This window comes from Vulpes vulpes, chromosome 9, assembly GCF_048418805.1.
Source record: "Vulpes vulpes isolate BD-2025 chromosome 9, VulVul3, whole genome shotgun sequence".
In the NCBI taxonomy this organism is placed as follows: Eukaryota; Metazoa; Chordata; class Mammalia; order Carnivora; family Canidae; genus Vulpes; species Vulpes vulpes.
Genome location: NC_132788.1, coordinates 14,831,400 through 14,858,801, shown reverse-complemented (window position 1 = coordinate 14,858,801; position 27,402 = coordinate 14,831,400). Strand labels below are relative to the sequence as shown.

At 37.0% G+C, this 27,402-nt stretch overlaps 1 protein-coding gene across 1 annotated transcript; it reads right to left on the bottom strand.

Annotated features, from left to right (window-relative positions):
• Positions 1–24,939, bottom strand: ATP6V1B2 (ATPase H+ transporting V1 subunit B2). The gene is made up of 14 exons (XM_026006365.2): positions 24,647–24,939; positions 18,353–18,408; positions 13,178–13,276; positions 12,325–12,418; positions 12,115–12,192; positions 11,547–11,686; positions 11,068–11,169; positions 10,620–10,717; positions 9,423–9,546; positions 7,728–7,878; positions 5,726–5,808; positions 4,236–4,340; positions 3,256–3,385; positions 1–1,439 (listed from the first exon to the last, which is right to left on the bottom strand). Exons 1-14 carry the CDS (start codon positions 24,780–24,782, stop codon positions 1,300–1,302), a joined length of 1,536 nt encoding a protein of 511 aa, XP_025862150.1. The 5' UTR covers positions 24,783–24,939; the 3' UTR covers positions 1–1,299.
• Between the last annotated feature and the right edge of the window lie 2,463 nt (positions 24,940–27,402).

The following is a 27,402-nucleotide window of genomic DNA, read 5'->3' as shown; positions in this document are numbered from 1 at the left end:
TAACTTCCATTTAATTTAACATTTATTTTCATTTTATATCCAGATGTCACATTTTCTACATTAAAATATAATCATGCTGACTCCCCCCACCCCCTACACCCTCAGAGAAAAAAGTGAAGAACTTTACACAACTGGAAAGATGGAATGCACAAAGAAGTTGCTATTGCACCAAGTAACAAGGAACACAAAGAGACCAAACAGTAGACATAGCCGAAGTGCATAGAAGACAGCTCAGGGCTCACAGCAAGGAGCGAGAATTAAAAGGCTAAAGCTTTTAAATGCTATCACTTGTGCCACAAAGATTACCCTGAAAAGGTAGAGATGGGTCAGAAAACAGGACCAAATAGGGGATCTTCCAAAGGCTGCTAACAGAGTTTAAAATATCCATTCACAGAAGAGCTTTCTCCTCCCCACCTTGCCCTCAGCATCTGGTAAACACTTTAGAAACTTAAACGACTGTTAACATGTCAGAATGTAGAATGGATATGGGTTTTTCTTTCTTCTTTTATTGTACCCCAACTCTTTCGAAGCAACAGTTCTATTAGTTATTTTAATTATGATTCCTCTGCAGGGAAACACAGTACAGATCATTAAGACAAGGCATCTCACTACTATCAGATCAATGCCAGCTGTGCAAAAGCTGCAGGATTCTGTGTTACTCAGAGGGAGGGAGAACAGTAAGACACAGGAGTCCCAACTCATAAGGACTAAAGAGAAAAAGGAAACTCCTTTTCTAATCTAGTCATTAAATAGGAAAGAGCAGGTGGACAGTAAAAACCATCTGCTTAGAGCAGCAGCACAGACCTATGGGCACAGCAACAATCCAAAACTCAAATGCTCAGGGAAGAGGCTCTTGGCTCTACAGAGAGGCGACTTCTTTCAGACCTGATCCTAGCTCTAACTTGGAGATCAAAGCATTATAACTTCAGACAATGATAACTCTTGAGGGGGCTGAGAGGTAAGGTCGAGGAGACCATATAATGAAGACATTATTAGGCAACTAACTACACCACTATGTACAAACACACACACATCCATAGGAAGACTGTACCTCCATCCCTGCAGCTACTTTTAAAAAAGCACTGATGATCCAGGTTTTCTGAACAGGGGATATTTTAAAGTCTGTTAGAAGTTTAAAACATTGCAACACTGGCACAATATGTTACCTATTCTTTGTTTTTAATTACAGGGTAACAAGGTAAACTCCAACACAAAGATGGGGGGATGGGGAGTGCAAAAGGAATAAAGAAAACAGAACCAGTATTTCACAAGTGTATCGAGCCAGCGATGAAGTAGCAGCTAATGCTTTGCAGAGTCTCGAGGATAAAATTCACTCAGCGTGCTCTGAGGGATCCTCTTCAGCATTTCTTTGGGGAAGATTCGGAGTAGTTGCCAGCCAATGTCCAAAGTCTCATAGACAGTGCGGTTTTCATAAGGACCTTAGAAAAAATTGAAATTGAATGAATAAAGGCAAACTACTTGCAACTTATCAGTGTTATTATTTATTCCACTGTATGACTACTATAAGCATAAAGTATTATAAAAAAAAAAAAAGAAAGAGACAAAGCAGTTAGGTCTCCTAACACTGGATGCAACCAAATGTGTAGGCGAGGGTTCAAAGAGTAAGTACCATTAGAAATCAGAGTAAAGGGCGAGGCCTGCAAGCTAGAGGCAGCAGGCCATCTAGTGTGTATGAGACAACTCTGTGGACAACTGGGTAGGATTCTAAATACCTGGAGTAATGAAAACTAGACCCAGCGTTTTGTCTATGAATTGAAAAAGGCAGTTTTCCAGGAACAGAGGATGACTGCCACCTGAACACTTTGAATAGGTCAGCTGTTTTCAAAGTTGTTACTAGCTATTCTTAATAGCAGAGTCATTATTATGCAAATAAATTTAATTTCTTAACCAAGGAATCAGCGCCTGAAATTCTGGGCTCTTTTCTCTACCAGAAGAATTTCAATTTTTATGTTTTTAAGGTATTATAGTTTTCCATTTAAAAAATTATACATATTTTGTGGAATTCAGTGTTAATAAAACATGCATCAAATAAATATAAGAGTGTAGTGTGATGCATTATTCCAAAGTTAACACATCTGTGTTGAGTACCAGTAAGGTCAGAACTAGTGGGAAGGAAGAGACCAAACAGCTTGAAAACTATACATGTGCTATGTAATGAAAATCATTACAGTCTTTTCAGTAGAGGGACTAGCAATAGAATTAATAATAAATTTAATCAGGAAAAATGATGAAAAAGCTGGCACTAACAACCAGGATGATGGGACAAGGGTTTGGAGTAGGTCTTAAGACTCAAAGTGTGGTCAGAGATCAGCAGCTTTCCGTATCACATGAGAAACTTGTCTAGAAACAGGATCTCTGGCCCTATCTAGATCTACTGAATCAGAATCTGCAACTTAACAAGCTCCCCAGTTGATTCAAAAGCATATTAAAATTTGAGAAACACTGGATTAAGGTTCAGTAGTAATGGAAGTGAAACCAGAACAGGATATTTTAAATAAGAAAAACAGAAATGAGTAAATATTTGGTCACTGGGAATTAAAGGAATAAAGCTACGAATAATGCCCAATTATTGAGCTTGGGCTAGGTAGGATAATGTTCATGCAGGAGGTAGATAAAATGAAAAGGGAATCACTAGCCACGTGGCCAGCTTAAAAAACAAAAACAAAAACTTTGGGTTCTGACCACTCTGAGCCTGAAGAGATGGCAGCATGAACAAAGGTATCCTAGTTGGCCGTGTGGGATTAGAACTTCAGAAAGAGGGTATCACACACAGCAATTCAGTCACCAGCATAGGGAAAAAGTCAAAGCTGGAGAGGAGGAGGAAGAAGCACAAAAAGAACAGGGAGCTAGGCCTTTGAGAACACAAACAATGAAGGAACAGGAAGATACAAAATCAGAAAAGGAGATGAAAATAAGCTGATCTGAAAAACCCCAACTTCCCAAAGCAAGAGGAGGTCACTGCAGAGAGGTAAGGAGGAAAGAGAACCAGCAACGGAGGTGGCAGAGAAGCAGCCAAGTGTAAGGAAGGGAAAAATTCAGATGGAAGCTAAACAGACTATGAAGTTGGAGGCAGAGAGGAGGGCGCCAGAGAGCTAAGTGCAAAAAGACAGGAGTTGAAGAACCCTCTTCTCTAATCAGAAAGAAAATCATGTAGAAACCAATGCAAATGTGGGAAAGAAGTCTTCAAAACTATGCATGAGCTTGTTTGTGTTTGTAAGAAAATAGTCATCTTACCCTGAGCAATGAAGTTCCGCTCAAACTTCTGCAGAAATTCCAAGTAAAGAAGATCATCTGAGGTAAGGGCTTCTTCTCCAACTACGGCTTTCATGGCTTGTACATCCTTACCAATAGCATAACAAGCATACTAAAGAGAAAAAAATATTTATATGAACGCAGATAAGATTTTATAAATGTTAACAATAATCTGGGCTATATATTAAGAGTATCTGTAGCTATCTTCTTCACAAGAGACCACAAACGGAATTTCACATTTACAAACACATTCACATAAAGTTCATATGAAAGTATCAGAAAGATTTTATTATTAAGTAGTCTCATTGAAAAAGGAATCTTCAGGCATGGGCATTACTAACACTCTCTAAAAAATATACTTCCTCAATATGTCAATCAGCTTCCATTTTATAGAGCACTTGAAAGTCAGAACTCATACCCAGAGAAATCTACTTGAAGGTCAAGAAAAATATCCATGGTATGAGTAAGGTTTACCATTTCAAAAGCATCCTTTTTTATTTATGCTTGGTGAACACTCTCATACAATCAGAGAAACCAAGGATTTCACAGAATATATAAAGCTGTATGTATCCCTTAGTGTTCTAGTCACTGCTTCATTTCTAAAGTACAAAATTAGAGAAAATTTTCAGGACTATTCTAATTATGGTTAAAATGGCCTTATGGCTTGTTTTTGTTTGTTTTTTTATTTTTTATTTTACAAACTACTTGTACAGCATTAGATGTGGGTTTCAAGCATATTTTAATCTTGCTTATCAGCATCTATCCTTATAAAAAAAGATGACTGCTTGCTTGATTCTAATGAATGATTATATATACTACATGTAACCTATACTAAAATTCTACTTGGATGGGGAATAAGTACAGTGATATGGGAGAAAGATAAGAGATATAAGACAGCAGAAAGAATGGACTACGAAAGGTATTCTTTTCTTTAAGCACCATCCTTAAAAGGATATACCTACCAGCTGGTTAGATACATCGGCATGATCCTTTCTGGTCATACCTTCTCCAATAGCAGATTTCATTAACCGTGATAACGAGGGCAGCACATTAATAGGTGGGTAAATCTTGCATAGAACATACGGGAAAAAATACATTTAAGAACAAACTCAAGAATTACCAGAAACATTTTGAAACTCATTATTATCCCTTAAATCATATAAAACTGATGTTTCCTAGAGGGGTTCTAATATCTTTTGCTAGTAAGAAAATGAAGTGAGACTTTATGGCATAGTATTTCTTTAAGAATCAAACTCAAAAAATGAAGTCTACAAAAAGCAATATAAGATTTTTTTTTTCAGATTTTCACTAGATTTTTAACATTTGCCTATAGCACCAAATCTAAACACCCTTCTGAGCTCTAACTCATATGATGACATACCACATAAAAAGATTAACAGTAAGTAATTCCACCTAAAAGCTAATAGAAGTTGGCATCTGTTACAGAACCATCAATCTTTTTTTGATTATTCAGTCATTAAAAAAAAAAAAAGAAATCTTGTCATTTAATGACATGGATAGGGCTTGAGGGGATTATGCTAAATGATATTAGTCAGACAGAAAAAGATAAATACTCTTATGATCTCACTTATATGTGGAACCTAAAAAAACCCGTGAGCTTATGGACAGAGAGAGCAGACAAGTAGCTGCCTGAGACAAGGGCTGAGCAAAATGGGTGAAGGGGGTCAAAATGCACAAATTTCCAATTACAAAATGAAATGTCATAAAGATGTAATCCAGAGCATAGGGACGATAGTATGCATAATACTGTATTATGTATCTGAGAGTGCTAGGTAAAGTTCTCTCTCTCTTTTTTTTAAAGACTTTATTTATTTATTCATAGTCAGAGAGAGAGAGAGAGAAAGAGAGAGAGAGGCAGAGACACAGAGGGAGAAGCAGGCTCCACGCAGGGAGCCCGACGTGGGACTCGATCCCGGGTCTGCAGGATCACACCCCAGGCTGCAGGCGGCGCCAAACCGCTGCGCCACCAGGGCTGCCCTAAAGTTCTCATTTTAAGGAAAATGCACTTTGTAATTATGTGTACTGATGGATGTTAACTGGACTTACAGTGATCATTTTGCAATATATATCAATATCAAGTCATTACTTTGTACAGCTAAAGCTAATATAATGTTAATTATACATCAGTAAAAAAAATTAAAAAATTTTTTTATATTAATAAGGTTGGTAGATATTACTATGGAAGAGAAGACCCATAAAAGTTCTTTGAGACCACTGACTCCATTTTAAGGCACAGTAAAGTGGAAACTTAATTCTTAATACTGCTACTCTTACAACAGGATTTTGGTATATAGAGATGACAATTACATGAGAAATGAGTTATTATTTTCTAAAAAAATAATTCCTAGGAGTGAAGTCAAAGTCACTAATCCCTAAGGATGACTGGAGAGCCAATGTTTAAGCTTCATAGTACTGCCGAAATGTCACACACCTGTCTGTTGTGTAGCTGCCTGTCCACGTAGATCTGCCCCTCGGTAATATATCCAGTCAGGTCAGGGATGGGGTGAGTGATATCTACCAGAGAAGACATCCGACATTAGTCTCAGTGTCCACAGCATACAAACATACCCACAGGAAGTGAGTGTGCATTACTTACAGCGTTACATAAAATGGTGCTCTTTAAAATAATTTTCTGTGATAAAAGAAAAGTGCTGTATCCGTGCTAATATGTTAAGCCACTAGACAAATGTGGCTACTGAGCACTTGAAATGTGGTTAACGTAAGCAAAAAACTTTATTTTAAATTTCCTCTAATTTTAGTGAACTTTAGAATTTAAACAGCCAAATGTAGCTAGCGGTTATCATATTGGATGGTATTACTTACAGAGTTGCAGCAGTTAGATACGTATTAGCACATAAGGTAACTCAGCTTTCAGAAAAAGTACCATTTCTCCTAGTTATTTCTCCCCAAAATATAAATAGAACTCCATTTTAAACAAAGTTCCCTAGCAGAGGATTGCCAATTTAATATATATTGAAAAAACATTCTTAGTTCATAAGCTATTTCAGATGGATACACACCATTTCAATATGGAAAATACAGGAATGTTAGATGAACAAAATTCCACTATGCGGTCAGCACTAAAAAAGTTCTATAAAGGAAGATGTTCCTAAGTTAGTTAAATTACATAAAGTAATTTCTTAGGTACTTTCTTGGAACAAATAATGTTCATCTCGGAGACATTGTAGTGTGAATTACCAAATCAGACTGCCTGGGTTCTAAAGCTATCACTTCTTAACCTCAATAGATTACTTTAACCTCCCTGTGCCTCAGAATACAGCATTTACCTGAAAGTTGCTACGAGGATCAAATGAGATTAATACTTGAAATGTAAACAGTGCTTAATTATAATGAGTTATTATTGTTTCTGAAAATGCCTTGTAAAAGTGCTTTCTAAACATTGAGATAAGGACAAAAAAGGAGAATAGAAGAGGAATACTGACTGGTTTCATCTCCAAGCATACACTCAAACAGGCACTGCACCGTGTGCTTTCACATACAAAATAAAACAGTCATTTTCAATCAGCCTCTGGTGATCAATCTGTCCCTAAAGTCTTGGTGGCATTCACTATTTGTGCTCTTCATCTGATACTTAAAGCTACCTTAATTTATTGGTGCATGTACATAAAAATATCCAACTAGATTAACTTATGTTAAATAGAGACTGAATTAAAAAAAAAAAATTTCCTCATATCTAGATCAGTGTCCCACAAATAACAGACATTCAACAGTAACCTAATAAATGAAAACTGAAAATTCTAATTACAAAGAAAATTGTTTTTCTTCTTCCATAAAAGGAAGATTATTATTTTTTAAGATTTTATTTATTTATTCATGAGACACACAAAGAGAAAGAGGCAGAGACATAGGCAGAGGGAGAAGCAGGCTCCAGGCAGGAAGCGCCATGTGGGACTCAATCCCGGGACTCCAGGATCGTGCCCTGAGCCGAAGGCAGACGCTTACCCACTGAACCACCCAGGCATCCATAAAAGGAAGATTATTATGGGCAGTTTACAAATGAAAATTTTCATTTAGAAACAAATCACTAGTTAAGAAATTCTCAAAGGATAAGCCCTCCAAAGAATTTCAACTCCAAAACAAATGAACATAGGGGGAAAATGCAAACGAAGAAACAGACTCTTAACTACAGAGAAGAAACTGAGGGTTACTGGAGGGGTGGTGGGTGGGGGGATGGGTAAAATAGGTGATGGGGATTAAGAAGGGCACTAGGGATGAGCACCAGGTATTGTATGTTAGTGATGAATCACTAAATTCTATACCTGAAACTAATATCGCACTGGATGTTAACCAGCTGGAATTTAAGTAAACACTTGGAAAGAAATTAAAAATTTTCAACTCAAAAACATAGATGTTCTTAGAATCAAGTCTTTACAATGATTAGGTCTGCTCTAATCCAAAGACCAAAAACTTACCATCATTTGGCATGGTGAGAATAGGGATTTGAGTAATGGAACCATTTCTACCTTCTACTCGACCAGCGCGTTCATATATTGTAGATAAATCTGTATACATGTAACCTGGGAAACCTCGTCGACCAGGAACCTCTTCCCTGGCTGCTGAAACCTGACAGTAAGACAAGAAGGAGAAAGTCACATACTAGAATATGAAAAGAAAAGCTTAGAACACGTTTGCCTGAACATGCTCAATCACAAAGTTGGAAGCATCATCTTTTAATTTTAAATACTGTCTCTAGAAGAAGATTTAAAAATTTACCAATACAAGTTCAGATTATTCTGCAACAAAAATGTTGACAACTGGGGACCAAAAGTTTTTTGCTACAGTCATATCACCATAATGAAAATCTTCAATAACTTGCTAGAAAAAAATCTGCTTGCAATTTTATAAATCAAAGGAAGTTATTTTAGAACTAGAAGAACATTCTTAATTCAAAGATCTATTTCATGCCATGGATCTTGCCATATTAATGTAAGCTAATGATAAAAAGGTCAAAAGGGAAGGAAATATATACCAGGAATCATTTGATGCGGTTTACATATTTAATGTAATCCTCACAATCCTTCCAAAATGAGGAAGGAAATGCTGTTAACCCCAATTTACAGCTGGAATCAAGGGTCAGTTAAATAATTTCCCAAAATTACAGAGCCAGGAAGTCCATTCATTTCACAACATAATACTTATGAACAGTCTTTCTCCTGGAGACATGAACATTACATTACAGCCAAACTCTAAAAGCATTAAGCCCAACTTTTTAGGTGCTACTTTGGCACCTCCAAAAGAGTATGCCATAGGAGTGTTACTCAAAGTGTGGTCTGCAGGCCAGCTTTTATTAATGTGCAATGAGATAACACAGAAAGTAGGGTAAGCATTTGAAAAACTCTAATGGCAATCTAAGAATAATTTTGTCTGTTGAAATTAGTTTAAAAAAAAAAAAATCCAGGCTTATAAGTTGTGTATCTTCTTTAAAACATGCCCTTTTCTACTAACTCATTTTAATCGTACTTTAGAAAATTACTGGTCTGTGATGGATGGAAAAAAAGTCCTTTACTGGAAAAGCATTGCAACAGAGTAAGATATGGTGATAGATCTCAGGGACTTTAAAGAAGCTACATATTTATGTAGCAGGTCTCTTCAAAGTCTTTTTTCCCCTTTTCACATGTTTAAAAGAGTAACTTAATCAAAATTTCAATAACTTGTATTATAATGAACACCCCAAACTTCTGGGTGTAACTGCTAGAATCTTAACACCTAAATAAACACCCAGTTTTCTAAAGGAAAAAGTTCTAAACAGGGTGCTGTTAGAGTATGCTCTTCATTTATTCAAATACTAACATTATTAAAAATGAAATTCTGAAGAGGGTTAAAAATTGACAATCTGGACAAAGAACATCCTGGGAGAGTAACTGAACAAAGAGCTTGCATCATTCATTCCCTTTTAGAATAAATTCTTAAATGCATAGAGATGTGACAGTATGACTAGACTAATGATTTAAATCGCATAATCATTTCAACTAAGTTGACAGTTTTCCTTCTCAATTAAGGTATTCTACTAATATATGAGTGAATTTAAAAAAACATGATTAAAGAAAAATGAAAACTAAAGAGACACAATAACTCTGAAAAGTAATCCATTTTGAGAAAAAAGTTACCTCTCGAAGTGCTTCTGCATAAGAACTCATATCTGTTAGGATAACCAATACATGTTTCTCACATTGATAGGCCAGAAATTCAGCTGTAGTTAGAGCCAAGCGAGGAGTGATAATTCGCTCAATACTGAAATGGAACATTAAGTCCTTTGTTATTCCAATAAAAAGGCCAAAGACAAAACAACATGATTCTGGAAATTATAGTCTCCCTTCAAAGTTTATTTTATTTTATTTTACTTTATTTTATTTTATTTATTTATAAGATTTTATTTATTTATTCATTAGAGACAGAGAGAGAGAGAGAGAGAGAGGCAGAGACACAAGCAGAGGGAGAAGCAGGTTCCATGCAGGGAGCCCAATGTGGGACTCAATCCCGGGTCTCCAGGATCACACCCTGGGCTGAAGGCGGTGCTAAACTGCTGAGTCACCTGGGCTGCCCTCCCTTCAAAGTTTTAAATAAATTCTGGGAAACTTAAATATGTTTAAGTTTTAAGTAAATAAATTTATTTTAATAAATAAAGCAATTATTACTTTAGAAGTAAGCATTTATTATATATTTTCATAAGAATTACTTAATGCTACAAAGTTAGATTATTTTAGAAATGGGTCCATAATTATTCAAATTATATCCCTCTTGGGATCCCTGGGTGGCTCAGCAGTTTAGCGCCTGCCTTCGGCCCAGGGAGTGATCCTGGAGACCCGGGATCTAGTCTCACATCGGGCTCCCTGCATGGAGCCTGCTTCTCCCTCTGCCTGTGTCTCTGCCACTCTCTCTCTGTCTCTCTGCATGTCTCTCATGAATAAATAAAATCTTTAAAAAAAAAAATTATATCCCTCTCAAAACAGAGAGAAACAGAGAGGGAGGGAGGGGAAAAAACAAGAGTGGCTAGTTCTCAGCCAAGAACTAGAGAGAAGGAAAAGAATCATTTATTGAATATGGTCTGGGTACTAGATAACTTACATGTATTCTCTCATTTAAGAAGTACAATAACTATATGAGACAAGTATTATTCGTCATATTTTCTAAAAGAGAAAACTGAACTTCAGAGCCTACGTGATTCGTCAAAAGCCAAGTAACCAGCAAGAAATAGACTCCTAGCCCCATGTTGCTTTCACTGTAACATTTTACTTTCCTTGCCTTAAGTATCATTTTTTATCTGAAGCCTGAGTGAACAGAAAGAAATAGCTCTATTTACTTACGTTGGGTCATTAGCCAAGTTCAAAAAGAGGCAGACATTGTCCATTGAGCCATTTTCTTCAAAGTCAGATTTGAAGAAGCGGGCAGTTTCCATGTTTACCTAAATAGCAATGAGTTCATCAGTGCTGGGAGAAGAAAAATTCTCAGTATTTCTGAAGAAGGCTCATCTATGGATCTACACTGTTCCTTCTTTTGAAATTTCAAGTACCTCCAAAATTTCAAAAACAAAAGCCAACAGAGTAAACAGTCTGCTTTGGGCATAAAGAAAATTATTCTTAAATTTTGTAGTCAATGTTAAATTTTAATCCTGAGTTTACCCAAAATGCCAAGTTGTAACTCCTCTGCCTAGAGATAAATCCAAGTATGTGTGTTTTGTTTTCTACATTGTTCTAATAAAATAAACAATCTTATTTGTTACGCTAAAAAAAAAAAAAACAAAAAAAAACTTACACCCATAGCAGCAAATACAATTGCAAAATTTTCCTCACTGTAGTCCACCACATCTTTGGATTTCTTTACCAAACCAGCCTGGCGACAGATCTGAGCTGCAATCTGATGAGACAGTACAAAAGAACTGAGTTGAGCTCTAAAATAACATTTATTTCTACATCAAAATAACTTTTATCCCAAACTTTTTGGAATTGCAATTACATATATGAAGTAATGTTCTAAAGGACTTTACCCAAAAAAAGCTGTTTTGTATTTTTGTAAAGATTTGTAAGAGTAAGCAAGAATATAGATATCAGGCATGGATAAAGATTCAATTTAATTTGATTATATAAACAGTAACATTGAGTATTATCGAAATGGTATTAGGTACAAGTGAGTATTGCTGAAAACCTTTTATTTGGCTTCTTACTAATAAATGAAGCATTTAGAAATTCTCCCTTGTTAAATTTCACACCAAACAGAGCCTACCTAGCTCTCACCTCATTGTGTGGTAAGCCAGCAGCAGAGAAGATTGGAATTTTCTGGCCCCGAGCAATACTGTTCATGCCATCTATGGCTGAAATGCCAGTCTGAATCATCTCCTCTGGGTAGATTCGACACTGAGGATTGATTGGCTGGCCTAATGCATTTCCAAAAGAGAAAATTAAGACATTAAGATTTTCTTTCTTCTCTTAGAAAATCAGTTATTTTTTAAAATCTGAAACTGTTTAAGAAATTTTCCAATAGTCTTTTGTAGACTCACAAAACACATGGTAGCAGAATAAATCCCTAAAATTAAAGTATGCAAATAAGAGAAAAATCCTAATTTAGAAGCCATTTACATTTGTATCTACATTTCAGATACACAAGTAATACTTTATAATATCTTAAAATATTTTATATAAAATTTTAAGATGATTTCTAGAAAACAAATTTATTAAACATTAGAGCAATTAATATGGACCATATTGGTCATCTACTTAAAATATCACAAAAATCACTATTTGACAAAGATATAAAACAGAAGCTATTTTCTTCAAAAAAACAGAAACCCATTTATCATCCTACCCATGATGTCAAGGAAGTCTTCAGCCAGTACAACAGGACCTCTATCGATGGGTTTTCCTGATCCATTGAAGACCCGACCTGTGAAACAGTAACAAGACAGGACAGAATGGACTATGACTCAAATAGGTGTAATTTTTAAGAAACATCCCATGGAATTATATTTAAAAGAAAACAGATCTCTGCTCAGTATGCATAATAACATCCATTTACCAAGCATATCCTCAGACACTGGTGTTCGGAGAATATCCCCAGTAAACTCACAGGACGTTTTCTTGGCATCTATACCTGATGTTCCCTCAAATACCTATTGAGAAAGACAAGTAATCAGAAGGGCAAAAGGAATTTAGACTGTAAGTACTTAAATGTTATTTGTCTGTTCAACAGCCCATATAAAAAAACATAAAGGGATACTATTTTCATTATAATGAACAAAGAGATGTCCATGGTGATGAACCAAACTGCCAACTTATAGACCAAGGATCATGACTAGTCCACCTCCATAAAGCTAAGAATGTTTTCACATTTTTAAAGGGTTTAAAAAAACAAAAAAGGAAAAGGAAGAAGAATATGCATCAGAGACCTTAAGTGGCCTCACAAAGCCTAAAAAAATTACTATCTAGCCTTTTAAAAATCTTGCTGACCCTTGCTCTAGATCACTTTTTAGGGGAATACGTATTTGAGAAAACTGGCATTTCCTATAATTCGTAACATTAAAAACTAGGTATTATAAGAGACAACTTAAGGAAACAGACTCAGACCTTGTTTTGTTTTCATCCCATAACCTATAAATTCTGCCTTTCATCTCTCTCCTTCCATGTGATTATCTGCTTTGTTTTACCCATTTAAAAAAAAAAAAAAAAGGTTATTTGCCAGTGGCAGTGGAGCTGTTGGGCTAGAATGGATACAGGTAGCCAACATTAGGTAAGACAACAAGAAAAAATATTTTCTCCCCACAGCCAGTAATCAGTCTCTAAAGACAGACTTACGCTACGATCTCTAAAAAAGGCAAGAGGTGTTCCTTATGTTTTTGTTCAACTGGCCAGGTTTTGAAAGTGATACTTACCTGAACCACTGCTTTGGAACCACTAACTTCTAGAACTTGCCCACTTCTCTTCGTGCCATCTGGTAATGTCAAGTGGACAATCTCAGCATATCTGGGAAACTATACAGGAAAATATAAAAGATCAATAACCAATATTTTAAAACTCCCCATATTACTCTATATGCTCCCCCACCCCCCCAAACCACACAGATATATACTAAGAGTCTATAACATCCACAGGTAACATCTTTAAAATACTTAAACACTGGCACATAAAATGGTAAACACAGCATAAGGTCCAGAGAAAGCTCCATAAAAAGAGCAATTAAATTTTTCTCCCATGTAGATGTTTTAAACTCTGAGACTAAAGAAAAGGCATAAAACTTAACAATAACCATGTTCCCACTACTCAGAACTGATGTTTGCTTCTGGGCGGTTTGTATACTCACCTGTATACTTTGTGGGGAGGCAATAAAATGCCAATTAAAAATACAATAATTGCTATCATAAGATAAATGCTCACCTCTCAAATTCTCCTAACCAAATATATATTCCTCTTCCACTTTTAGTATTTTAAAATACTAAAAGGTTTTCAAAAATAGATTTTAGTGTTCTATTTACATAAATGGCAACATACTAAATATATCATCCTGCAACTTTTCTTTTTCTTCACTTGGCATTTTATAGATTCTGTTATGTATGGTAATATTTACCTCATTTTTTTCAACATAATCTGTTGAAAAGTGCATCACTACTTTGAGTGATATGAGGGAAAATACCTGTCAATTAAAATACGGTGCACCACTGTGAAACTTTTGATTGTGGAGATGCTAAGGTGAATAAATGGGTATCTTAGAATTAATGTTAAAACAAAACAAATGTAGTTGAAATCAAATGACACATTTTATTTAATTGTTCTCTACCAATGGAGTTCAAGGTTGTTCCAAATTTACACTATACAAACATGCTACGAGAGCATTCTAACACGTGGCTCCTCATGCCATATGTGTTTTCCCTAAGGTATCTGGTTACCAAGTGGTGGGCTACATAAAGGCTATGCCCGTTCTTTAAATTTTCAAATTACTCCGCAAAGGAACTGTATTTACAGTTTCCTGAGCAGTATACAAAATCATCTTTTCCTTACATTGATGCCAATCTTGTATTATTAAACTTTAATTTCTGCCACTTTGATAAAATAAAAAAAAAATAGCCTCTATTCAACTTGCATTTTCCTATTTTTCCTAATACTGAACAGCTTTTCATGCTCACTGACAATTCAAACTTCATTACCTACGACTGGCTTATATCTCTTATTCACTTTTCAAGTGGATCTGCTTTTTCTTTAATGTGTAGGAGTTTTATAGATTCTGGATATTAATCCTTTTTGTAAAATATGTGCTTCCACCGTTTCTTGTCTTTTAATTTTGTTTATAGTATCTCATCATACAAAAGTTTCAAAACCTTTTATGTAATAAAATGACTTGTCTTCCTTTATGATTTGTGCCTTTTGTGCCTTGTTTAGGAAAACCTTCTAATCTAAATTCATACAAATGGTCTTCAGTTTTGTCTTCTAATAGGTTCTTCAGGTTTAGGCCTTTAATCCAATTGGCTTTGTTTGTGGTATGCAATTTTATTTTTCTCATTTTCATTCTTTCTCACATAGGAAGCCAATCACCCCAATACTATTTGCTAAGCAGCACAACATGTCCCCCATTGACTTGTAATGCTGCTTTTACCATTTACCAAGTCAAATATCCAGCGTGACAAGACCCGGTTTCAGGGTGCTTAATTTTGCTCCAGTGATACAACTGCTTATACCTGCACCACATCTTTAATCTTAATTACTTTATCCCTAACTGATTCTGTTGCCTAGTGGAATCAATATATTTACCACTCAGTCTTTTCATTCATGAAGGAATCTCCAATTATTTTAAGTCTTCCTTTTGCCTTTCAACAAAGTTTTATGGTTTTCTATAAATAATGAGTTACGGTATACACAACACTCCTGATTTCTGTAGACTGACTGTGTCCAGCAACTCTGTGTTATACCATTGTTTCTAATAGTTTGCCCACTGAATGCCTTGGATTTTCGTTAATTTTAAGACCAAGATATGATGACAGCTGGCCCTTTTCCCTCCTAACACCTTTATTTGGTTCCAAATACAAAGATGGACAGTGGTGGTGACAACCAGACATCCTCATCTTACTGCTGATTTAAAGGAGAACGTTAACCAGAGTCTCTCCTTAAGTATGTTGTTTGCTATAGGTTATGGCTGGATATCTTCTAAGAGGTTAAGGATATTCTACTCCATATTTCCAAAAGATCTTTTCTTTTTTAAAGAAATGAGTAACTTTATCAGACACTATTTTTATCAAGACCACAAGCTCTTAATGAACTGAATATTAAGCTAAGTTACTGATATATTTCCTAACATCAAATCATCTTTGTATTACTAATTCTATTTGTCATAATTCCAGTGATTTTTTTTTTTACATAGTTATTTTTGCTTAACTCCAATATATGGCTGTACTTTTATTAAGAATTTTGGAATCTGTGTCTCTAAGTGAAGATAATTGTCTTTCTTTTCTAGTACACCCTTTGCTTTGGAAAGCAAAGATACGCCAACTTTATAACATGAATTCAGTAGCAATCTCGGTCTTCTACTCTGACATAATTTGTGAAAGATTATCTACTCCTTGATCTTTTAAGTCAAAAACAAAGCCACTCTAAATCTGGTGTTATAAAGCCATTCCTACAACTATATGTAATTTATTTGTGAGTTTTCCTCAGCTGGAGCTGTACTCCAAGCAAACATTCAACAAAACTTTTTAAGCACTCTTAAATGTTTTCTAAAGTCCTTCTCACTACTCTCACAGCATCCCACACTTAGCCTTCATAGCACTTGCTTATTAGACGTGTTTATCTGCATTATATTTGCTTCTCCACTACATGATGTTCCACTGGGGGAGAGTCCACTGTTAACCATTATCTTCTATTCTAAGTGTTTAACATAATTGAAACATGAATATCTGGGGGGCACGTGTGAGGCTCAGTTTGACTCAAGCTAAGATCCAGATCTCAGGATCCAGGAATTTAATTAGCCTGTGCTAGACTAAGCAGGGAGTCTGCTTGTCCTCTCTCCGCCCATCCCCCTGCTCGTGCTCTTTCTCTTCTCTCTCAAATAAACAAAATCTTTAAGATTTCTGCCCGGTGCTGTGAAGAAGCAGGGCTGTACTTCCCCACATCCAGGAAAGTGCCGGAGCTGAGGTCTCCAAAATATGGTTTAGACGTCGTTTGAAGTCAACCCTTAATCAGTAACACTGACCGGGTACCTGCCATTCAGGCGTCTGATGCCCAGTGATGGGCGGTTGTCTCAGTGAGGTTTTTGTTCTGTTTTGTTTTTTCAGTAGAATCTTTTTTATTCAGAAAAAAGAAATCCAAAAAACTAAAAAGTTTTCCAACCACACACAGGAGGGGTTTGGGTAGGGGGAGGTGTCTGTCCATCCAGCCCCAGCCCCCAGCCCATGTGGTTTTGGCAGCAATAAGGGGTGTGGGGTAATGGCCCAAAAAATAAAAATGGTGTACGTGTGTGTCTGGGGAGGAGAGGGGTGCAAAAGTAGTGGGGAGTGGTAGAGGGCGGGGACGGACGAGGTCAGTACTGGGAATGCCACAGGTGGGAAGCCATTTCATAACATTTCTTGTTGATCATACCACCGTGGACACCTTCTTTGCCCATTAGCAGGACTAGCATCTTGGCAGTCATGGTGACAGTGATGTTGAAAGTGGATGCTTGTTGAAAGTGGGGAATATTTTTGTTTTCAGTAACATACTAACAAAAAAGTTTCATGTTTTTAAAATATGAACCAAAAATGTTATCTAATAAAGATTATAGGAAAAAAAGGAGAAGGATTAAAAAAACAAAAAAGAAAGCTTCCTATTTTTCCCTCAAAATTAAAAGTGTAGGATCTTCTCTCTCACAAAACATTAATGTACACCTGCCTAAATCTTGCACAAATTGCACTATATTAAGACTTTGAATCAAATTGTAGACTAGTTGGAGACTGTGGTCAGGAGGTAAATTTGTTCTGTTTAATCCTGAGGTTAATTTGCATAGGTAGCTCGTGGGGGTTTTTTGTTTTGTTTTGTTTTAAAGATTTTATTTATTCATGAGAGACACAGTGAGGAAGGCAGAAACATAGGCAGAGGGAAAGGTGGGTTCCCTATGGGGAGCCCGATGGGTGACTTGATCCTGGGACCCCAAAGGCAGACGCTCAACCACTGAGCCACACAGGTGCCCCTGTATAGGTACCTTGTGATACACAGAAATATAATCTTAAGTGATAAAACTGAAGAGACAATGCACTTTGCCCTTTCTTTTTAGAAATGTTTTTCATTTTCTGATTCCAGAGGAGTCACATCTCAAACATACTTCCATCATTACTTTTCTCAACAAACTAATAATTGTGTGCCTTTCCCCCTAACGCACCCCAACACTAATCAGTATAGAATTACTGTTCTAGAGAGCATAGTATATAAACTATTTTTTCCTGAAGATATTTTGTTCATAGAGCTCAGGTAGGAGGCTTTTCCTAGGGTATTCAATTATGGTCTGTAATCTATGATAACAGCAATAGTGTTTATAATTCTTATGTATAGGTGAGGCTAAAAAGCCAACATATAACTAAGGATCCTTACAACAAACTAAGTAAAAACTGTTCTTTGCGTGAAGATTTTTAGTTACTGTTGAGATAATTTCTTCTTGTTTATTTATTATTTAAATTCCAGTGTCAGGCCCTCAAAGATAAAAGTAACTGTTCATTCACTCAAAGACCTTAAAATTTAGTAAAAGGACAAATACTATTAACAAATAATTAAAACTCATGGCAGTCTGTGACAAGAGCCATAAGATGCCACATAGCTATATAATAACCTAAAAGTTATAAAACACACTCACAGATTATTATTGTTTTTCCTCAATAAATCTATGAAGTACAACTGACACCCCCCCTCAAATTTTTATAAATTTGCATATCCACTACTGGAATACAGTCTTCTGACTTTCAAAACTCATCTCCTATATAGCACTGACATTCAGACTAAAGAGTGGGTTAAAAATCATTAACATGAAATTTAAAGGACTTAGTGCCATGTTTTTAACTACATAAATGGTGAAATGATAATCATAGTGGTATTACCTTAACATGATCTAAGATCACTAGTGGACCATTGACTCCTGATACTGTCTTGTATGCTGGAAAGAAACAGAAGAATCAGCTTTAGTCAAACAGGACAACAACCTCCAATTATCTCTGCAGTATTACCAAAAAGCTCCTCTCTCTACCGCACCTATTATAAAACAGAGAAAACAAATACAAAAATTTTTTATTGAATTTATAAAGCATGCCTGTACCTGTACACCTTTTCACCATCTACCCTCATCCAACCAAAGCATTATGCATTCTTACCATACGTCAGTCAGTCTTAAGGACCCAGGATACAAAAACAGAGGCACAGAGGGGCAGAGTTATTTTAAGAGTTCCCAGTTTTATATGGAGAAGGGGGACAGAGTTAAGGTCTGCTTAACAGTGGTATAGAGGGTTTGTGGAGCAGAGCAAAATCCTAGCAGTAGTTCTTACCTAGAAGAGAAAAGGAGATGCTTTAGAGGTGACACTTAGCAAAGTAGGTAAGGGAAAGGAAAGCCTCAAAAACTGTAAGCATAAGTGACAGAACTCACAAAGGAAATCTGAGAAAATGTCGAAATCTGAGAAAATGTCATCTGTGAGATAAAAAGCCATCATTAAATGAGGTCATAAAAACCACAGGGAAAAGAGCTTTAGGAGAGGGGAGTGAAAAAAGAATGAAACACCAGAGGTCAAACAAGATCCTTTAAAAAAAAAAAAAAAAGTGTTACTGTCAGTTCAGAGGCTTCTATTTTCACTGCAAATTACTCTCTAGCAATAACTTATCTATTAGTCTATAAGGAACTACCCAAATCCTTCATTTTAGAAAGGAGGTAGCTATCCTGCAATTCTACACCTACAAACATGTCAAACATAATGGTGATCAGGTATAAAACAGAAGACTCAAGAGACAATCTAACAGCATCAGAATTAACCACACTTCATAATCAGAACCGCTAAAAAAAGTAAATGTCTAAAGAAAACTTACTAGAAGGCTTTGAATAGGTGATGAAAATCTGTCAACTAATTGAGAATTTTTCACTTGTTTGATTTCTTATGAGGTCTTGGGATAGAGATTTCTGGCACAAATGTAGACTCCCGAGAATGAGGAAACCATTTACTATAACCATCTGTCACTCAGGGGGCTTACGAACTTAAAAACAATTTCTCCATCCAGGAAGCAAGTGCCCTGGTACAAATGTGGGGAGTAGGAAAGCAGTATTGGGGCACGCACTTGTTATTCACACTCATAGGACATTTAAACTTAATACCAAATATTTGCTTGAATATCTGTAATTGTAAATATCTCAACAGAGGCTCCCAAATTATTTTTTAACCTAGATAATAAAAGGCAAGTCACAAATTTAAAAAGTACTTGAATGTATGGTACTGTAAAAGAATTAATCATTTGTTCCCTTTAAATTATAGAAAAATCTAAGCTGTTACATTTACTTTTATGAAAATCCTTCCCATTGCATGAAAATAATCTAATACTTTGAAAATAATTCCCACCTCTAAAAAAATTTATTTGTTATTCTCATTTTTAGTGTGTTCAAGCATTCAGTTTTTAAATGACTTTCTAAAATTGCTATATAGAAATGCAAAGGGATCTACATTTGAAACATACTTTCTTAGAACCTAGTTTTTAAAAATATAGAAACAACATCTCAAAACCTTCACTTAAACAGTCAGGGATAAGAGTAGGGTGTGGGCTGGTGAGGTTGGGGAGAGGATCTACCTTTGAGATTTAGAGGCAATTGTCTTGAATAAAATCTAACCAACAAAATCCTTCAGGTTCTGAGAATTCTACTTTTTCCACCATGATTTGCACCTCCTTTGAACTTTAACCTCTACAACAAAGATGCTTCAGAATCTCATGTTTAAATTCAAGCTCATTTAAATTATGAAGTTTTGCCAGTCACAAGCAAAAGCATGACCAAGAGAAAGAAACTAGTCATTGTCTTTGCTGGAAACACTGAATCAACCTGACTCCTATTACAGAAGATTCTACTTCAATCAAAAGCAGTCTCTAAATTTGCAACAATGTATACAGCCCTTAAAAAGCCTATAAATAATCATCCAAATTAACTGATTAATACCTATACCACTAATATATATTTAATAAGTATTTGTCAGGAATTCTCACTTAATCTCCATAACAGATCTATGAGTTAACTAATATTCCAAGTTTTAGAAGAGAAAAATGACTCTCAGAAATCAAGTAACTTGCCCAAGGACCTGAACTTACATAGTCTGGCTCCAAAGTCACTTGTTCTTTTAACTCTGTACTACAGCTCAAATTCCAAAACTGAACTGGTTGTTTTTTGTAGTCTGGTACACTCTTGTAATTATTTGCAAGAGTTATGTAGCTATACCACTCAAGATTAATTTCATGAGTCTGCAACTTTAGCTATGAAAAAAGAAAAACTAACTAATGCACTGGACAGTATTTCTCTTGTGTCTACATTTTGTCACTACTGCTAAACAATGTTTCTTTAATGGTAATATAGTTGCTGGAAGTTTTTAAGCAGAAAAGGGAGAACCTAATGGAGATGCTTACTTCAGCAGCTTCCCCTCACTGCAAAGCATGGAAAATGCAAGGAGACTACTTCAGATACAAATCAGAGCTTAAGCAACACACTTGATTTAAATTAAACTGACAAAACACAAACTGAGCCAATGTTATAATTCAAACTAAATAAAAAATATCACCAAACTTTACATCTGAAGAGTGCTTTACACTTAACACAGAGTATCTTCAGACAGATTACCTCATTTCAGTTTCACAAACTGCTGGGAGGTAGGCAAGGCTAATACACCACTCTACAATAAGGCTCTGAGAAATCTGTTACTAAATAGGAGAACCAGACTTAAAACTGGTTTTTTGTTTGTTTGGCTTCTCCCCCCCAATTCTAAGGTTGCTAATCTATGACCTTATAATATTTCTGAATTTAGTTTACAATATAATTAAAAATATAGATGACACAGTTCCTAACATTTGTATTACAAACAGGTACTAGAAGACAGTTTATATAGCAACTACAGCTCTTTTTCATGATAACAAAACTATTTAAAAAAATACAAGAAGAGAAAATGATATCAAACAATACTTTTTAACTCTCGACAATATTGATATGGACTTTCTCACCATTACCATTAACAGCCCAAAGCAGAGAGAACAGTTTCAAGTAAGGCAGCCAAAGACATTAAGCTGCTCTTCTAAAAAGTCAAAACCCATTCACAAAATATACAAAAATTTCTATTTACCAAAATAATGACCATTCTTCATTATGAAAATTTCCAAAGAGTACGAAGTTAGGTCTGCAAGGAATATTCAGAACTTCTGACAACAATGATACGTATTTACTTTACATGTGAACACATTTTACAACCAAAAAGTTACATCTTTGATTCTGATCAAGGAGACAATAAATATTTATGGACTAATATTTCAAAACCAAAACCTACAAAGGTTTTAAGAAGCACATGTTTTATCAGATGACATCCTCTTCCTCCTGCAGGATATGAGATTGTTCAACACTAGAAACACCACTTAATGATTGTGAAATTTTCAAAGAGAAAATTAGGCGGTTATTGCACAAGAAGAGATTCAGTGCTCTAGCCTCCACCTTATTAGCAAAACAAAAACCCCAAGCAATCATCTTCTATTGCACAAGAACAGCACAGACCCACACCCTGACAGGTGGGCAATGAGGGAGAGGTTCTAGAAAAAGTAGGCCTTATGATTTACTTGACTTTTTACTAAGGCTTTCTCTGCTTCATGAAATAAAAAACCTAAGGTTAGTTCTGATCTAAGGTCTCAAGATTATCTGATTCAAACTGTTCAGTGTCTAAAAGTTCTATATGCATTACTGAATTTTGCTCAAAGTTTAAATCACAATTAAGTTTTCTTTCCTTATAAATTTAGAAATTCAACTAAAGTGCTCAAGATTATTTTAAGCCTGTGGATCTCATTTTCCATTTCTTGTTAACAGACTATAATCATGAAGTTGTTTTAAAACAGGATCCAGTTTGTACAGTGGTACTGCCAATATTATTTGTCCCATTCCTTCATTCAAAAGCTTACATTAAACAACTACAATAACGTACCACCTAAGATGGTATAATCAATCTTTAGAAAAATTGAGGTTAAACAAGATTTACTCAGAAGCAATGAAAACTGTGGAACTAGAATCAAGAATGTGACAAATTAGAATGATATTCAAATGTAGTTAGCTGTTAGTCTAAGTAGAGTATCATTTATGCTTTTTAGAATAACCAGGATACAGAAAGGCAACTCAACCAAGTGTCCCAACTCCCTATTCTGATTCCATCCACATTAAGAATAAATTATTAGAACAAGGGGTTTAAAGGCAAGTGATAAAACAATTACAAGACACCTTCTATGTGTCAAGCGCTGTACTAGGCACTGAGGATACAAAAAGGATTCCTGACTTTCAGTATGAAACATTGTATTGCAACAACTCTGTCAGGAGCAATCTCATCTGGAATTCTTTAGCCACCGGCTAAACACGCAAAGAATGCTGAAAAACCAAACTCACTTCTCTTAAGGGTTAACAATCATAGAGTACTACTTTAAACAATTGTATTATTTCAGTTGATACTCTCTGAATTGACACAGGATGAATAATTATAGGGAAAGTGGCTACTGCACCCTTATCATCATCTCCTAGAAGCACCACTACGTCTATCTATTCAACCCAAAGAAAGGCAAAGCATGCAAATGCAATTCATAAAAGCAAATATGAATCGTTAGTTATCAATTTATTGTCAAAATCTATGTAAGAATGCAACATCTGCTCATTTTCCTGAAACATTCACTTCAGCTTATATAAGCCTCCAGGAGGCATTCTCTCAGATAATTCTCAGTGTAAAAATCACATCTCAGCAAACCATGGAATCAACTGTGTTTTCCTTCTTCCTCACGCTGCAGTGCTGTCATATGACCCAGTGACAGATCAGGATGGGATTAGTCAGACGGGAGAGCGCCTGGACTGAAACCCTTCATCTGAAATTCTTTTTAACCAGTTTGCCACCCACAAACCGGCATTCTGGCTACTAACCAGAGCAAACATAGTCTCACCACCTGGGGAAACACCAGCTTTCCCAAGTTTTGAAAAGAGTCTATTTCCAGGGCTCATCCCCAATTCCTTAAGGAAGCTGCAAAGAGAACCGATGCCCCACAACTGTATTGTTTGGTAATAAAAATCCATTTCTTTCAGAACAGCTGGGGAGCCCACTTAAAAGGCTTATTTATTAAGGTAGGGTTTTTTTTTTTTTTTTTGGATTTTTTCTTTAAATAATCACAACATTTAAACAAGCATATGATAAGTTTTGCATATAATAATACTGGCAAAGCTGCTTGGCTTTCCCAAGACAGCCTTGCATTTAACTGTGATAGGTTGAACTCCTCTGTAAATGAAGAGTCGAAGGTTAAAAAAAAAAAAAGTGATAATTAAATGGAATTTTAGGGGCCCCTGCTGGCTCAGTCCATCGAGCATGTGACCCTTGATCTCAGGGTCGTGGGTTGAAGCCCCGGGTTGGGCTCAACGCCCAGCGTGGAGTCTAGATTTAAAAAAAACAAAAACAAAAACAGATTTTTAGTTTCTGCTCTGTCAATAATTAAGTGTTTAAAGTCTGGCAAGTCCCCGTCCCTCCCAGAACCTTAAGCTTCCCAATGGTAAAACGAGAGGGTTAGACTAGATAACCTGCAGGGTACTTTTCAGCCGTAGCTTCTCTGCTATCAAGGTGTGCTCCGGCGCAGCGGCCCCTCCGCGGAACACCTCCCTCGGGCTGCGGGCCTGGCCTCCGTCCACGTCAGCGATCGCACCACGCCGGCCCCCCCGCAGGGGCTCCTGCCCATCCCTGGAGGTCCAGGCCGGTGGAGGGAGATGGGAAGGGGCGTTCCCTCGACCCCACAGACCCAAATGAGGTCAGGGGAAGCTTGAGACTGAAGGGGCCAGGCCGCGGCCTCCCCTCGGAGACGAGAAGCCACAGGGCCCAGCTCTAGGCTCCAGCCCAGGGAAGTTGGGGAGGGCGGGGCACGGGCCGGGAGCCCACCGACCCCGGGAAAAAGTTCTCGCCGCGGCTCCTGCCCTCGACCCACCGAGGTTTACGAAAACACCAGGTACACTCAGATCTCCTCCTAGAGACAGACTAAGGGGCAGGGTGGGCGGGGTGAGGGGGGGAGAAGCAGACCCCCCTCCCCCGCCGAGCAAGTGAATGGGGAGCAAGAGGCTGAGCTAAGTAAGGAGCAAGGCAGGAATCGTCTCGTTCTCTGATACTCACTGAGGCGAGGCTGGGAAAGGTAGTTCCGGCTAACCGCCAGCGCTTGCTCCCGAGATCCCGCAACCGGCCCACTGGTGGGCACGGGTAGCTCGGGTGCGGCCCCGTTCACGATCCCCCGCATCGCCCGCAGCGCCATCTTGTCTCCTCCGTCCCGACTGGCCCCGCAGCTGCGCCGCGCAGGCGCAGATATAGCCGCGGTGGCCTAGGCTCCCGGCTCCGCCCATGCGCGCTGCGGAGCCTCGGCCTTGCCCCGCCCCTGCCCCGCCCATCGCCCCGCCCATCGCCCCGCCCCCTCGCGGCTCCCCTCCTGCAGCCTCGTGACTCCGACTCCGGGTGGGCGGGGCTGAGTCCGCGCACTGGCGAGGGGAGCTGACCAGCGTGCTGCGAGGGAGGGCGCGGGGCCAGGGCGGCAGGGAGAAGCGTTGCGAGGGTCCCGGGAAGGCAAGACTTAATAAGAGAGGAAGAGAAGGAAAAAAGGGAGGCGCATGAAGGCACGGAGGGGGAAGAAAGGCGAGCGCAGAGAAGAAAAGGTCAACTGGTGTCCATTTCCATGACCTTGAATAACGAAACCTCAAAGCACTTTGTAAAAGAGAAAGATGCTCTAGGGGCACCTGGGTGGCTCAGTGGTTGAGCATCTATCTGCCTTTGGCGCAGGGGGTGATCCCTGGGTCCTGGAATCAGAGTCCCGTATGGGGAGCCTGCTTTTCCCTCTACTTGTGTCTCTGCCTCTCTCTCTCTCTCTCTCTCTGTCTCTCATCAATCAATAAATAAAATCTTTTAAAAGAGAAAGAGAAAAAAAATGAGTGAATTTGTTCTAGTGATTGACATAGGGCACTTTGTGCCATCATTTCTTGCACTTTACTAATCCAATGAATTCATTTATGCATCTATTCAGAAAACAGGGTGAAATATGTAGGGTACTGATAGCAGTGTGAAACAAAGTGTGACATATGTCGATACTATTTAAGAGATAGAACTCATATAAGAATGACTAGGTGGTTGTGGAGGTTGACAAGCCAGGCTTAGGTAGGGCCTGAATGATTGAATTGATTGTGGTGCTTTTTTAAGGTGGGGAATAGAGAAGGAAGTGAAGAACTTTGCAGGTGGTGGTGGAGGAAAAGTGAAAAGCTAATTGGGGATCTGTTTAGTTACGTTTCCAGTGGAGTATTCTGAATGAGATTTCTATTTGATTATATAGGTAAATGCCTCAGGAGACGATACCTAGGCTGAATGAGATCAAAATTCATGACTTATCACCATGTAGGTAATATAGAAATAAAAGAAATAAGTCAGAGAATGGGTGTACTGTGGGGAAGTGCTAAAGGCCACTTCTATGGGATCACTAAGATTAAGGGATGAACAAATGTAGAGTATCCTGCAATCAAATTTGGGATGATATTAGAGTTGGAGAAAACCTAGAACACATGTCCTAGAAGCAAAAGGAAGAGAAAAGCTTTAGGACAGATTATTGTATAATGCCAAAAACCAAAGAGAAGGCAAGTCATAAAAGTATTACAAATATTCATTGTATTTGGCCATTAGAAAACCATTGTGATGTGATGAGACCATGGATGCTTAAGAATGAAAAGCTTATGCTTTTTCACATATGCGAAAATTTTAGGATTTGAACCATATGTCATGATGGTATATTACAAATTAAGTGAATGTTACTTGGTTATTTAAAGTCTATTTTAAGTGAATCTCATTTTCATGCCCTTTGGTATAAATGCCCACAGCTCTTTTGAACCATACCACTGAAGCAAGTGTTCCTTAATTTTGAGTGATATTGAGCATCATTTAGTATGTCTTAATAATTAAAGAAAAGAAAGAGAAAACAGTATGACACATAATGTTGCTTTAATTTCTGAGAATGACAATAATTAGGTTGGCAAAAACATAAGGAAACAAGAATTTTCATATTTATTGCTAAAAGTATAATTGGTATGATATCTAAAAAGCAATTTGGTGGTGTCAGACTCACCTATTTACCTATATCAGTATATATGATGAATATTTTCAATTATATATGATAAACATCACATAGTATTATATGATATGTGATCTATATTGATATACATATACATGGATATATACAGACATATTCATTGAAATATTTTAAAATAACAAAAATCTAGAAATAATCTAGATGTCCATTCCTAAATTATGGCCTATCAAGTCAAAGGTACTCCTTAACCTTTGAAGAATTCAGCATAGACTTAAGTGTTGAAATTAAAAAAATATATATATATATATATCAAATTAAATTAGTAAGTTTTTTAAAAAGCAACTGCAAAGTAGATAAATTTGTAGGCATTTTAGGTAGTATATAAATATGAAGTATTATAAGTATATATATGTTTATATAAGCACAAATGTAGAAAAGTACATATATCTACATATAAGTATGTATGTATATATGTACATATATAAGTATATATGGAGATATATGTGAGAGAATTCTACCTCTTAATTTTTTTTTATTTTATAAAATACTTTCTTTCTTTATTTTAGAGAGAGAGCATGAGAAGGGAGGAGAGGAAGAAGCAGGCTCCCCAGGAGCAGGAAGACTGATGCAGGGCCCTGAGATTATAACCTGAGCCAAAGGCAGGAGCTTAGCTGACTGAGCCATGCAGGGGCCCCTCTACTTTTTTTTTTCAGGATTTTATTTCTTTATTTGATAAAGAGAAAGCACAAATGGAGGGGGTGAGGGGGAGCAAAGGGTGAGGGAGAAGCAGACTCCCTGCTGAATGGAAAGC